This window comes from Centroberyx gerrardi, chromosome 12, assembly GCF_048128805.1.
Source record: "Centroberyx gerrardi isolate f3 chromosome 12, fCenGer3.hap1.cur.20231027, whole genome shotgun sequence".
Classification (NCBI taxonomy): Eukaryota; Metazoa; Chordata; class Actinopteri; order Beryciformes; family Berycidae; genus Centroberyx; species Centroberyx gerrardi.
The window spans coordinates 14,963,670-14,977,174 of NC_136008.1; the positions used below are offsets into that span (position 1 = coordinate 14,963,670).

Genomic DNA, 13,505 nt, shown 5'->3' on the forward strand with positions numbered 1-13,505 from the left:
CAATTTACAACGTAAAATGTATTTATGTTGTTACGTATTACGTTCGTTTACGTATAACCATCATGATATTTTAGACCTATCCCTTACAAATTAGACTATTTGCCACGTTTTTGTAGATTAGTCTACTTATACTGTATTCAAAATTGCTGTTTTTCTTCCACTAAAGTAACACTGCAACACCGGAAACAATAATTTATTTAACTATATATAATAAAATGGGACAGTTGCTAATTGGTTTGATGATAATCTCACAAATTTCTGCCAATCACACCACTAAAATTGATTGACAACTGTAGGCTATATAAATCAAAGAGCTCAATATCTCAAACTAAGAATGGATTCAACAAGACGTAAGCCCAACTGGTCAAAAGAAGAAACTCTGCTTCTAGCACAGTCCGTCACAAAACAAAAGGACATTATAAGAGGAAAATTTGGCCCCACATAACCAGCAACCATAAAAAGAAGGCATGGGAAGAGGGATTTCAAGTGCTATTAATGATGCGTTCGCGCAAACTAATCGTTCCATTTATGAATGTGAGAAAAGATGATATAACATTCTAGCGCAGCAAAACGGCTGCCACTCTTCTTCTACGCTTCTTCCCTGTGCAGCGAGCTGGAAAACATGGGCTGAATGGGTCGAATAGTCAAAAAAATACGTCCTAACTCCTATTCCTAACCACTTTTCCTTGACCTCGTTGGAAAACGTCATGAGGTCAAGGAAAGATGTGAAGGAGAATTCATAAGGGCTTAGGAAAAGACAACCGCGGTGCTAAGAGAATCCGACTGCACTTACACTAGGCTACGTAATTATGCGACGGCGGATGTTAATGACATGGGTCTGCCGTGGTGAAACTACAGTGTTCCGAAGATGGACTACTAAAAGCGCATCTTAGATACTTCGCCCCATACGTTCTTACCGTGTTGTTTCATGCAGGCTATATAAACGTGGACAACCCGGTGAAAAATATTGCTTCATCACCAAGGTTGGAATTGAAATAAAAAAGGAATATAGGCTACCAGTCACAAAAGTGAAACGAAATGGTTGTCACATTGAGAATGGTTGCTCACGCTCACCCTCCTGTCCACTCATATTTATCGACATGAATCCCAATTAGTATGATTGTATGAAAATAATTGTTAAATTAATGCAAGATAGGCATAACATGTTAGGCCTACAAATCTACTACTGTACATATCATCAAAGTTTCAAACGTGTTGAATTAAATCTGGCTAAAAACGTCTCATATCCCTTTTTCTTGTGTTATGGTTAATATGCTGATTATGATCTGATTATAAGCCTATGCATATAATAGCTTAAGAACCACCACACAACTCAGTAAACACCTTGAAATGTTGACTTGATTGTGCTTTGAAGTTGTTATGGCTGATACAGGCCTTTATTAAGGGGGGGTTTCAGCATCTGTGACTTAAGTAAAAATTAATTAATGATATTCCTAAAGGCTGGCAATACAACAACGCTCAGAATGAAGAAATAACTAATGCAAACTGAGCATAGGTTACGCTACAACGTTAACTTCACTTTGATCATTTTACAACAGCAGCGTAACGTTCATAGTTCGCCTCTATGGGTTTAACATATTGTTGAAAGTTCAAAACATATAAGCATATTAGCAAGTTATGGCATAAGATGGAAAATGCTTAATAAGCAACGGTAACTTGCATGATGATCTGCGTCCCTTGTCGGTCATGATTTTCGTGAACGGCCAAATGGTGCGTTGCTTTAAATGTTGCTGCCGCAAGGAATTGTGGGACGGCATTATCTCCTTTCCTTTCGTAAAGGATGGTGTATCCTATGCTAAAGGAGCTAAGTAAGGAAGCATTGAAGCACCTTTCCTTAGCATTTAGAGAATTCGAACAGCTCTTATCATGGCTGCCACTTAGATACTTCCGGGTCATTTCACTCAGTTAGGAACCTTCCGAAGCAAAAAAGACAATTCGACCGCAGCCCTACTCTCATGCCCCCTCTGGCCCCTAAACAACAGGTTAGCAATGTGTGTAAACAGGATGCAACGTGTTTTTTCCGGCGGCCAGAGGGGGCAACAAAGAGCATGCTTTCCAGCTCGCCACACAGGGAAGAAGCGTAGAAGAAGAGTGGCAGCCATTTCTAAGACATCCATACGAGAACAACCAGGACAAGCCACACAAAGGTGAGATTTTATACTTTATTGCAAATACTTTAACACAATATGATCCACCCACTTAACAGATAAGGGTTCAAGGAATCCAGAAAGTTTGTCAGATTGGCAAAATTCGAGCTGTAAACCTTGACCGGTACGCCTGAAATTTTCTGTACTATCTACATCCTAGGTTTTTAATGCAGGGACCCGGGACTGACACCCCACGCAGTGTTGTGTCAGTCCCAATGGGGCTAGCAGCGCAATAGCAACTTATAAAGAAAGCCTCAGAGCCACTGGTAAGTCACAGACCTTGTACCATTAGGCCTACACACTTTTATTATGAATAGGCCAAATGGGGGATTGCAGAGATAGTGGAAGAGATTCTTGGATCATCAAATGCATCCATCTGTGGCATTGTTAATGCTCAAGATCCTGCACTCCTCAAACTTAAAGGATAAGGCTGGTGTTTTTTTTAATGCATTTCTTACCATCAACAAATTCTATGAAAATAACAAAATCAGCAATGAATTTGTTTTGCTAACAAGTCTCGTCCATGTAGCCGACGCTCATGTCTCAGTAGCCATAGAACTCCATTGTATTAAAAAAAACTATTAAAAACACGTCAAAAAGAGCCATGCCGTTGCTCTGGACAGCATATTTTATTTTTTTCCTCAAACAACTTAATAAGCCTACTGTAAACACGTTTTCGATCTCTGGAAAGTTAAGTAGCACCGAAAATAGTCGTAATGAAGAATTTGTTCCCATTTGAATTTGACTTGGTAATAACTACAATAGCTTGGCTCATGGTAACAGTTAGCTATTTTTAAAATTGAAACTATGTCTTTGTGAGCTGTATATAAAGGTTTTTAGCTTACAATTGGAGCCAATGACTTCTGGTTTGAAGGCTAATAAGGATACGTGGGAAGTAATGGTAGTAGAGCAAACGCATTGTTGATTTTGTTATTTTCATAGGATTTGTTGACGGTAAGAAATGCATAAAAAAACACCAGCCTTATCCTTAAGGAGTTAAAAAGAAGGTATGGCTTTTTAATGACACAGCCTGTTTTGCACTTTGTGATAAACATGTTTTAATTCTCAAAGCTCAAACTTAGTGTGCAGCAATTGTACGCTGAACAGTGTCTCTTTACAATATAGCAACGTGGGTGATGTTGGTGAAGCTGGGCCATTGGACCCACCATCTCCTCTCGCTACTTAGCAAGCTTGCCCTCGTCCTCTGGAGGAGCCCTCTGCTTTACAGGCCACAGGGTTTGGGCAGCGGGCAGCCTGTGTTCCGGAGGACATGGAAGATCTCAGAAAGAAGCTTGTGTAGGATTTGAAAATTGTTGATTTTGGTGACTCCTAGTGGTAGTGCCAAAAAAACTACACCGTCGCAAATGTCTTTGCAACCTCTTAGCGGCGTTTGTGATACCCCACTTCATACAGCCACAGCTGTAAACAAAATACTGCTGCAGATAACTGTAGCTCAAGCATTAGTTCATATATTATTCCTAATGACAGCATTGTACTATGAAGTAGTTTGCTATTGTGAGAATTCGAGTTAACAGATGTTTGGGGGATTGCTGTCGTTGTGAACATAGCCTATCCAACATTTACTATTCTGATGCTATGAGCTGCAGCTAATGGAAAATGCTACCGCTAACAAACTAGACTAAACACAAATCAAGTCAAGTAATCGGAGTATGGAGTTGTATTAAATGTGGCGATTACGGCCGATCAAGCTGGCAGAAGGCAGGACACATGAACCAGACACAGGACTTCGGCAAATAACTAAATGACTAAACGACGCGATTACAACCCACACACTGGACAGAAGGATGCCATGGTCTGCTGACAAATGTAAGTGGCTATGATAGTTTCTTTCCCTTCTGTACCCCCACTCTCTGTCGGCAACCGGCTATGTACCGACAAGTGAAGCCTAGGCTTTTGCTAAGCTAGGTTACATAGCTTAGTAGCTGTACAGGTAGCTGACTACACAAATAAACCGCAGATATAAATCACACGGGTCCTTAAAAAATAGTTAAAAGCTTCGGTAACACAATTTGAGAACCTATTGGTATTTCACTTTCATGTGTAGGAGAAAGAAAGCCAGCTCTGTGACAGTCTTAAACCACTTCAGCTCCCGTCTAGCTCTCCGACGAGTGAACGCCCGGCCGCGGTTAACTCTGGTCGATCTGACGCCAGTCTTTTAGCCTTTTATAGAGCTAGTGCTGGGCGCTGATGGGTCCACCGGGCTCCCGGGGTTTGGTGACTGGAGTCTCCAGTCTGCCGTGTTGCAGGGGGCCGGGGAACGGGTACTTCAAGTCAATCGATCCGCTGGGCTACTGGGAGCTCCGGGTCTTGCGCTGCCCTCCCTCTTAGCTGTTTTAGCCTCTTCTGTTATAGGCTTCTTGTTTTGTTTTGTTGCAGAGGGTCAAGCAGTTACAGTCCTGTCTTCTATGTTACCACTATCTGCCATATTGATTAGCTTCACGCTGTTCAATCTAAGCAACTAGTCTGCATTCAATCTGCTTCTGTTTTCTCCCTGGTTTGGTTTGACTTTCTGCCGTAAGTCAGTACGGCACTTCGCACCAGTTCGTACCTGTGGACACAGAATGAACAGACTGAAAGCAACACAGAGACTAAACCAATTTTCTGATGATGAACTTTTATGGTATCAAAATTAATTGGAGGATGATATAATCAGATACAAATTCTACACGTAGGGGCTTTAAATTGGAAATAAGCTTATTGGAGATACAAAAAGAATATGACACACTGAAACTGGAAAAGCTAAAGAAAACTTCATTATGTGCGTGTTTTTTTTCTTTCTATGAATAAAACAAGCTCTTCATGGTCTACATGTTATTTCTTGTCAATTTACCCGAAATGTAAGTTAGCAAAGCAGTCCCGAATTGATGCTCTGTCTGAAGCTCCCTGAAGAGTGTCGGTGTCGTCTTCATCACCATCATCATCACCATCATCATCACCATCATCGTCATCATTTTCAAACACTGGTAGGTTGCGGGCTTTGCAAATGCTGTGCAAAATGCCACAAGCTGTGATGATGCAGCTGGCTCGCTCAGGGGTGTGTCTGATTTCTCCGTGAAGAATATAAAATCTTCTTTTCCACTGTCCTATCCCTCTCTCCACCACACATCTTGTTGCCTTGTGTGCTCTACAGATAAAATAATCACATTTCAAAGATAGATAATGTATAATATTTAATTAACCAACTGAATTAATATAATTTGGTGCCATATCTACCTGTTATAATTGAGCTGTGCTTCTTCTTGTGGTCTTTGGTAAGGGGTGAGAAGCCAGTGCTTTAAGGGGTATCCGGAGGCACCCAGTAAATTACATCCTGGGGGTACGTAGTGTTGGTCGAATAGGGCAGTGAGGCCGCTCTCGGATAGAATCCTACAATCATACGTTGATCCTGGCCATTTAGAAACAAGATCCAATATTTTGTAACTGGCATCAAATACCGCTTGCACTGTGGTATCTTTTTCTGTTGACGTAGACCTCATTCTCACTTGGAGCTGTGATGCGCACATGCGTGCAGGCAATAGCGCCAACAACCCCGGGGAAGCCCGCAATCCAAAAAAGCGGCTTGGTTCTGGCGGATGGTTTGGTGGTCGGTAGGGAAATCAATTAATTGTCTGACGATGTTGGGTGCTGTTAGGGCCTTAATAGTGGCATCTATAGCCCTGCTTATTGTGGACTGTGATGGGCCCAAGTCATCACTTGTGCACTGCTGCATTTTCCTAGTTGCCAAAAAACGCAATGTCATTACAACTTTAATTTCTGCTGTGAGAGCATGGTTGCGCAAAGTGGAAGAAGTTATAGAATTTCTGATAAGGTCAGTGACGAACAAGATACCATGACGATCAAGCCTGTATCTTTTTATCAGCTCCATGTTGCTATATATTTCCAAAACATCCTTTCTTTGTTGGTGTGTGCGTGACCCCTGCCTCTGAACACGTAACACAGCCATCTGCTGGCAACTCCTGACCAAGTTAAGACCTCTGGAGCTCTCTTAAATAATTTAGGAGCTGAGACCAATTCTTAGCACATAAGAATCTTTATGCATTACACTTATTCTTAATTGTAAGAATAAGAGCAAATTTGCGTCATTCTTAGAATTTTGATGCTCTTAAGACCAAAGTTTTACTCTGAGCCGCTTTATACATATGGCCCCTGGTATCAAACCTTCTCAGTTTTTTCCTGGATCTTAAATCAAGGCATTGTAACTTTCTATGACTTCAGGACATGCAACTTGCATGAATGGGAGCAGGGGTTACTAGGCCATCAGGTTTGTGTCAGTGGTTCATATAACTCTTTCATAATAAGTATTTTCCTGATCCAAGTTCCTGTAACACTACATTGACAGTAAATATACAGTACAGTAAATTCAGTATATGTGTCAAGGTTGCTACAACAATTGTATCCATGTGGTTAGTTGATTCTTTTTATTTAGCAGTGAATAGCTTTAGCTTACTAAGCTGCTTAGAGTTTTAGAAAGGGAAATTATACTAAAAAAAAAAAATTAAAATGGAATTTTTTTAGTAAAAAAATTCCATGAATTATTACATGCAGTATTTCCACTGGATATTGTATTTCTGTCTCTACTGTGTAATTCATTTGTTCATGTGTAATTTGTATGAATATTTTGTATTCTGATTTCGAAACTGTTTCTTTGTCGGTTTAGATCTTTCAGATAAAATGTTCACCTTCCCACAACGGACCACACACACTGGAACATTGGAACACACTATATTCCTGACTGTGAAAGGCATGATGCATGGGAATTTATTTCTTGTGTCTACAGTTTCTTTTACAGACCTCAGCAGAACCCACGTCCTGTTCTCTCTGGTCACGCCCTCAGCCGCCAATGACTTCCTGATTTGAGTACCACAGGCAATCAGTTTGAGCTGAGTGTCAGGAACAGTCATGCGGTTATTGGAGGGCAGGACTACAAGCTGATCGCATGGCACTCTGTTTGTGCCACCTGGGACTCTCAGTCTGGACTGGGACAGTTGTGGCTGGATGGAAAGCCCAGTGCCAGGAAATTAATCAGCTTCGGATCAAACATCAAAGGAAAACCTATCATTATCTTAGGACAGGTAGTATTGTTAGGCACTAAAGTTGACAGTCTTCCTACGAATACTGCAGATTGCTAATTTATGACTTCTCCTCTAAAGTATAGATCTCTAATATCAGAAAAAAAATATTGTACAATATCACTATGATTTATCTCAATCTGACTCTTTCTGCAATGTCTACAGGAGCAGGATTCCTATGGTGGGCGGTTTGACATTAACCAGTGTTTCACTGGCATGATCTCTGATGTCCACATGTGGGACTACGCCCTTTCATCCTGTGAGATCCAGCGCTACGTGGATGATCTGAACTTCACCCCAGGCAATGTGCTCAACTGGGGGGCACTGCAGTTCCAGATCACAGGAAGAGTGCTGCTGGAAAATAAACAAGTGAATGAATTTGTCACTAAATGGCCAAATCAAGACCTTAAATGTCTTATAAAGTCAAAATCAGACTTTCTATACTTTTACATCCACTGATAGTGAAGTGATAGCATTTCCAAAAGGTTTCTCTGTCTCCTCTGTATCAAGTGTAACATTCTTTCCAGCTTTCTCTTTTGTTGATCATATCACACTAGTCCGTACCCGGAAATGCGTGCGCCACAACTCCGCGCAGACTTGCCAAAAAGGCGCATAAAGAGCGTAAATTTGGGAAAATGGAAAAATCAGCTCCATCAGTCCCTGCCTATGCCAATGCTCAATGCCCATGTGCAGTTTGAGATTGATTGGCCAACCCGTTGAGGAGCACAATGGATGCGGACAGACAGACAGACGGACGGACAGAGTTTTCCTCATTCTATAGTAGGATAGGATGTAGTATTAATTTGAATATCTGTGTTTTTCCTCTTTCCTGAACTTCTCTTAAACAGTTTCTTGATGTAACGGTGCTTTCATTGTGAAATGTGGAGTGCTGAATATCTGCACTCACTCATACATCTTTGGATTTTTCAAAACCAACTACTAAATCTGAACTGATCATAAAACTGGTTTTGGTGGTGTTATTATACCCTCAAAATTATTTTGTCATTGGAAATATAATTACTAGATGTCCCTTTAAGAAAGACCACTTTACAGCCCGTCTGCCTTCTAGACTTAAACAATTATTGGGGAAATTATTGTTGTGAGATACCACATTACATGTCTAATCTGTGGAAAGTAAATAGAAATTAGTTGGAAATTAACCCTTTAAACACGGATCGGCCGCCTGCGGCCTAATTTGCATCATGCTGTTTAGATGGCTCTAAAATCGAAACCATAATAGCTACCATCATAATTCTTTTTGCATCTGAAAGCCAAGGCTTCTGTCTTCCCTGCATGTTTTTTTCACTGTCTAAATGAACTGCGTCAAGTTGTACATCAAGTTACGAGGTAAAATCTATTGAGTTGCGGATAAGGTATATTCTAGAGATCTAATATTGCATCCATTTCAGTATGTATCATTGATGACGTCATCACGTTGTACCACGCTCGTGTCGCAATTTGATGACTTCAATATGCGATGCTCGAGATTCCCGAAACGTCACTTCCAAGCCGGCTGTTTACGGCGCGCGTGTGCCGGATGTTTGACCGAGGAGCAAGCCTGATTGCCGGCGAGCTCCGCTCTCAGCTGGGCTATCCCCGAAACGTCTCCTGCCGCCGACCCTTCCACCCCAGTGAAGAGGATAACCGATGTCTGGAGAAACATTAGCAGTTGGCTAATGTTTGGCAACTGCTAATGTTTGGCTAGCCAACTGCTAATGTTTCTCTCGCGGACAGAGAGGAAACAGAGAGCGGGTAGCTGTCTTCCAGAGACAGTCTTTGAGAGAGAGAGAGAGAGAACTGATTGATGCTGTGCGTCATTGTGTGGCAATAACAATGGGCATCATATTATTATTAGTTTTTTTTTTTGTCTACCCCCTGGCCCCAAATAAAAAAAATCTCTGGTAATTTGGTCACTGGCTTGTAAAGCCATGTAGTTGAAAGTGTTGTGTGATTATTGATGAGTTAGCGGGTAAAAATACAACAAAAGCCTCACAACTTCTGCCTATACTATATCTTAGGACATCATGAAGCAACGTCAGGTTTTGTTCATGTCGGCCTTGATTTGGTGGCAGATCAGCAGACTCTAGAGGATTACACATATGAATGTGGGTATTAAATAATTTAATAATACAGACATTTCGAGGAAGACTGCAATCAGACAATCTTATCACAGAAGAAGGCTGGCTCTGAGATCCTACCACGACTTGTTTGCATTTGCGATACGGGACCAGTGAGGTAAGTTGGTCCAGTCCAAACTATAGCGCTGTCGATTGCAATTATGCAAAAATCCCAAAAAGGTGATCCATGCAAACGCTAGTTTCACCAGTCACCAAAACAGGATGTGAAGATGTTGTTTTTAACCAATAAAATGCAGAGTAAATGATTTGCTTCCGAATGGTTCGAATGGTGTTCTCACCAGACATGAACCGCTCCACAGTTCACTTGGAAGCGGCCTGAGACCACCTCTTCGAGGCGGACCATAGAGCGGTTGTTTGGTCCGCACCAGGGTTCGATTAGGGTGTTCACACCACCCCAAATGATTCGAACCAAGGGGGTAAACGCTCCGGGGTTCGATTCAAACGGACTAAACAAGGCTGGTGTGAAAGCACCATAAGTTACATGCTACATCTAAACCCTACCAAGTCACACATACTATGATGTTTACATCCTACACTTGCCCAAGCAGAGAGTAGATACCCAACCAACTCAGCAGTCCGCATACCGGTATCCACATTGTATCTGCTTAGGCAAAGCTAAATCTGACTAGCCCTGCTGGCTTGTCTGGCAGCTTCTCATTGAATGCCAGGGCCCGCTCAGCTGTCCAGCCACCCTCAATGTTTATGTAGATGAGTTTCCCGTTGACAGTCGAGGATGCGCACGCAGCTCAGGGGCAGAGAAGCCGCTGTGGCTATCGGAGCTATGGCAACTTGGATGTAATTTTCGCACTGATGAACAAACGGACAACACTGGCGCACTTGGCTAGTTTGTCAGACTCTGATCACGCAGATTGTATAGAAAAACTTGTTTTAAGTACTGGTGAATGATTGCAGGACCCTTATTCAATCCCAGTTGATTAATGGCTTGTAGACATGGCCAAGTGGCCACCGATCCAATGACCAGACATACATATGTATCTGATTGAAAAGCCTAGCGTATACAAAAGACAGCCTCCAAGCATACAAATCTCTTGATGCTGTCAATTACGTATTATGTGGGCATGTGGAACAAAGTAGACATTACATCTCTGGTGAGTTTTGTGTGTTAAGAACAGAGGTCTTACCCAGCCAGCGTCAAAGTGTGAAGGCAAAGCCCTATGATGCATTATAATTTTACGCATTACTAAACTAAAGCACACTCAATAATCAGGTATATTCTATAATTATATGCATAATTGCTTGGGTTACCAAATCGCCTTTGCAATAGGCCTACTGGAATCTGAAATATCTAAACAGGAAGGATAAGAGGAAGCGGCACACAAAACCACCCACAGGGATGAGGACATATAAAGTATGAAAAATTCACTATCCCATGCATTGTTGCACACAACACCCTGAAACTTGCACAGACCACAAGGTAAGATCAAGACATGATGTCCGCTGAAATGTTAAAGACAGGAACGTAGTGATATTGTATTAACTTTTTGCAGTTTTTCAGCAGTAACAGCAAATTTATTTGTAGTCTAGTACATATGTGATATAGTAGTAAAACATAAGTAATGCATTTGATTTAATCTGAGCATTTTACATGCTGTCTATTTGCTGTCTTTGCATTAGATGAAGTTTCTACTTCTACTGGTGATGCTGACAGCATGTGCTGCAGCTCCTCAAGGTACAAAACTTTTATTTATCCGACTGAATGATTTTTATTTAATTGACTAAAATAAATATTACATTTGCAATGTACTGTAGACTCGCTATTTGAATGATAATGTACAAAATAGATCAAATGTATCTCTTTAGAAATTACCTGTACTGCCCATAGGCATATGTCTATTGCCTTGTTCTGTAACAAAAACGTTTTAATTTTAAAACTTTTTTTTTTATTTCACAGCTAACATTATGTAGAATTTCATTCAACCGAGTTTCTAATAAAGTAAATGAACTAGATATGTAACAACGAAAAAAAGAAATTTAACCATTAATAACAAAAACCGAACAGAAATGTTTAAATTTTAATACTGTACATACATACGTTCATATGTGTTTGTGTGTGTGTGTGCAACACACCATGTTATACTGTAAACGTATTATATACATAATATATAATGATATATGTAATATATACTTACAATATTTTACTGTAACCCTTTATCCTCTTGATGTTTTCATTTCAGTTCAAAGCTAATTCGTTCCATTACTGTACATTAATTAACTTAACTTAACACAGCCACGTCTTCCATAACACTTGTATCACTTTAAACCAGGAAGAATAATAATGTATTTATTTGCAGAAAAAACCTTGTTAATTTAAAACTTTAGTTAGCTTACTGGTATCAAACCTTCTCAAGTTTTTCCTGGAACTTAAATCAAGGCGTTGTCACTTTCTATGACTTCAGGACATGCAGCTTGCATGAATGAGAGCAGGGGTTACTAGGCTGTCAGGTTTCAAGTGTCAGTGGTTCATATGATAACTCTTTCATAATAAGTACTTTCCTCATCCAAATTCCTGTAACACTACATTCACAATAAATATACAGTACAGTAAATTCAGTATATGTGCCAAGGTTGCTACCACAATTGTATCCATGTGGTTAGTTGATTATTTTATTTTTTTTAGCAGTAAATAGCTTTAGCTTAGCAAGTTGTAAAGAGTTTTAGAAAGCAAAATTATCCATAAAAAAAAGAAAAGAACATTTCATGAATTATTACATGCAGTATTTCCACTGGATATTGTATTTCTGTGTCTACTGTGTAATTCATTTGTTAATGTGTAGTTTGCATGGACATTTTGTATTCTGATTTCGAAACTCTTTCTTTGTCGGTTTAGATCTTTCAGGTAAAATGTTCACCTTCCCACAACAGACCGACTCAGCTCATGTGAAGCTGGAAACATCAAGAAGTGAATTCAGTGCTGTAACTGTCTGTCTCAGGTATTGTAAACATGTTATATGCATGATGGAACCAACTATATTCCTGACTGTGAAAGGCATGATGCATGGGAATCTATTTTTTGTGTCTACAGGTCCTTTACAGACCTCAGCAGAGGCCACGTCCTGTTCTCTCTGGCCACGCCCTCTGCCGCCAATGACTTCCTGATTTTCAAGAAGACTGCAGCCGATGAGATCCAGCTGATTGTCAGGAACAGTGATGCGGACGTTAGAGGGCAGGAGTACAAGCTGAACACGTGGCACTCTGTTTGTGCCACCTGGAGCTCTCAGTCTGGACTGGGACAGTTGTGGCTGGATGGAAAGCCCAGTACCAGAAGATTTGTCAACTCTGGATCAAACATCAGAGGACACACTATCATTACCTTAGGACAGGTAGTATTGTTAGTCACTAAAGTTGATAGTCTTCCTACGAATACTGCGGGATTGTTAAGTTATGACTTATACCTCTATAAAGTATAGATGTCTCATTTCAGAAAATACAAATTGTACAATATTACTGTTATTTATCTCAATTTGACTCTTTATGCAATGTCCACAGGAGCAGGATTCCCATGGTGGTGGGTTTGATATTAACCAGTGTTTCATTGGCATGATCTCTGAAGTCCACATGTGGGACTACGTCCTTTCATCCTGTGAGATCCAGCGCTACGTGGATGATCTGAACTTCACCCCAGGCAATGTGCTCAACTGGAGGGCACTGCAGTTCCAGATCACAGGAAGAGTGCTGCTGGAAAATAAACAAGTGTCACTAAATGAATGTCACTAAATGACTAAATCAAGACCTTAAATGTCTTGTAAAGTCAAAATCAGACTTTCTGTACTTTTATGTCCAGTGATAGTGAAGTGATAGCATTTCCAAAAGGTTTCTCTGTCTCCTCTGTATCAAGTAAAACATTCTTTCCATGTTTCTCTTTTGTTGATGTCATGTAATTTGAATATCAGAGTTTTTACTCTTTTCATAACTTCTCTTAAACAGTTTCTTGATATAACTGTTCAGCTGAGGCTGGCAGTGTTTACAAGGACCTTTCATTGTAAAATGTGGATTGCTGAATATCTGCACTCATACATCTTTGTATTATTCTAAACAAACTACTAAATCTGAACTGATTACAAAACTGGTTTTGGTGTTGTTATTATACC

At 40.4% G+C, this 13,505-nt stretch overlaps 2 protein-coding genes across 2 annotated transcripts; both read left to right on the forward strand.

Annotated features, from left to right (window-relative positions):
• The first annotated feature begins 6,935 nt into the window (after positions 1 to 6,935).
• Positions 6,936 to 7,804, forward strand: LOC139925423 (C-reactive protein-like). Its single transcript, XM_071916787.2, is given in 3 exon segments — positions 6,936 to 7,041; positions 7,044 to 7,261; positions 7,424 to 7,804. Coding segments are annotated over 3 exon segments (618 nt in total). The 3' UTR covers positions 7,718 to 7,804.
• A 3,007-nt stretch (positions 7,805 to 10,811) lies between these two features.
• LOC139925416 (C-reactive protein-like) lies at positions 10,812 to 13,445 on the forward strand. Its single transcript, XM_071916777.2, has 5 exons — positions 10,812 to 10,831; positions 11,032 to 11,086; positions 12,245 to 12,347; positions 12,440 to 12,737; positions 12,904 to 13,445. The coding sequence occupies exons 2-5, from the start codon at positions 11,032 to 11,034 to the stop codon at positions 13,129 to 13,131; spliced, it is 684 nt and encodes a 227-aa protein (XP_071772878.2). The 5' UTR covers positions 10,812 to 10,831; the 3' UTR covers positions 13,132 to 13,445.
• The last annotated feature ends 60 nt before the right edge of the window (positions 13,446 to 13,505 follow it).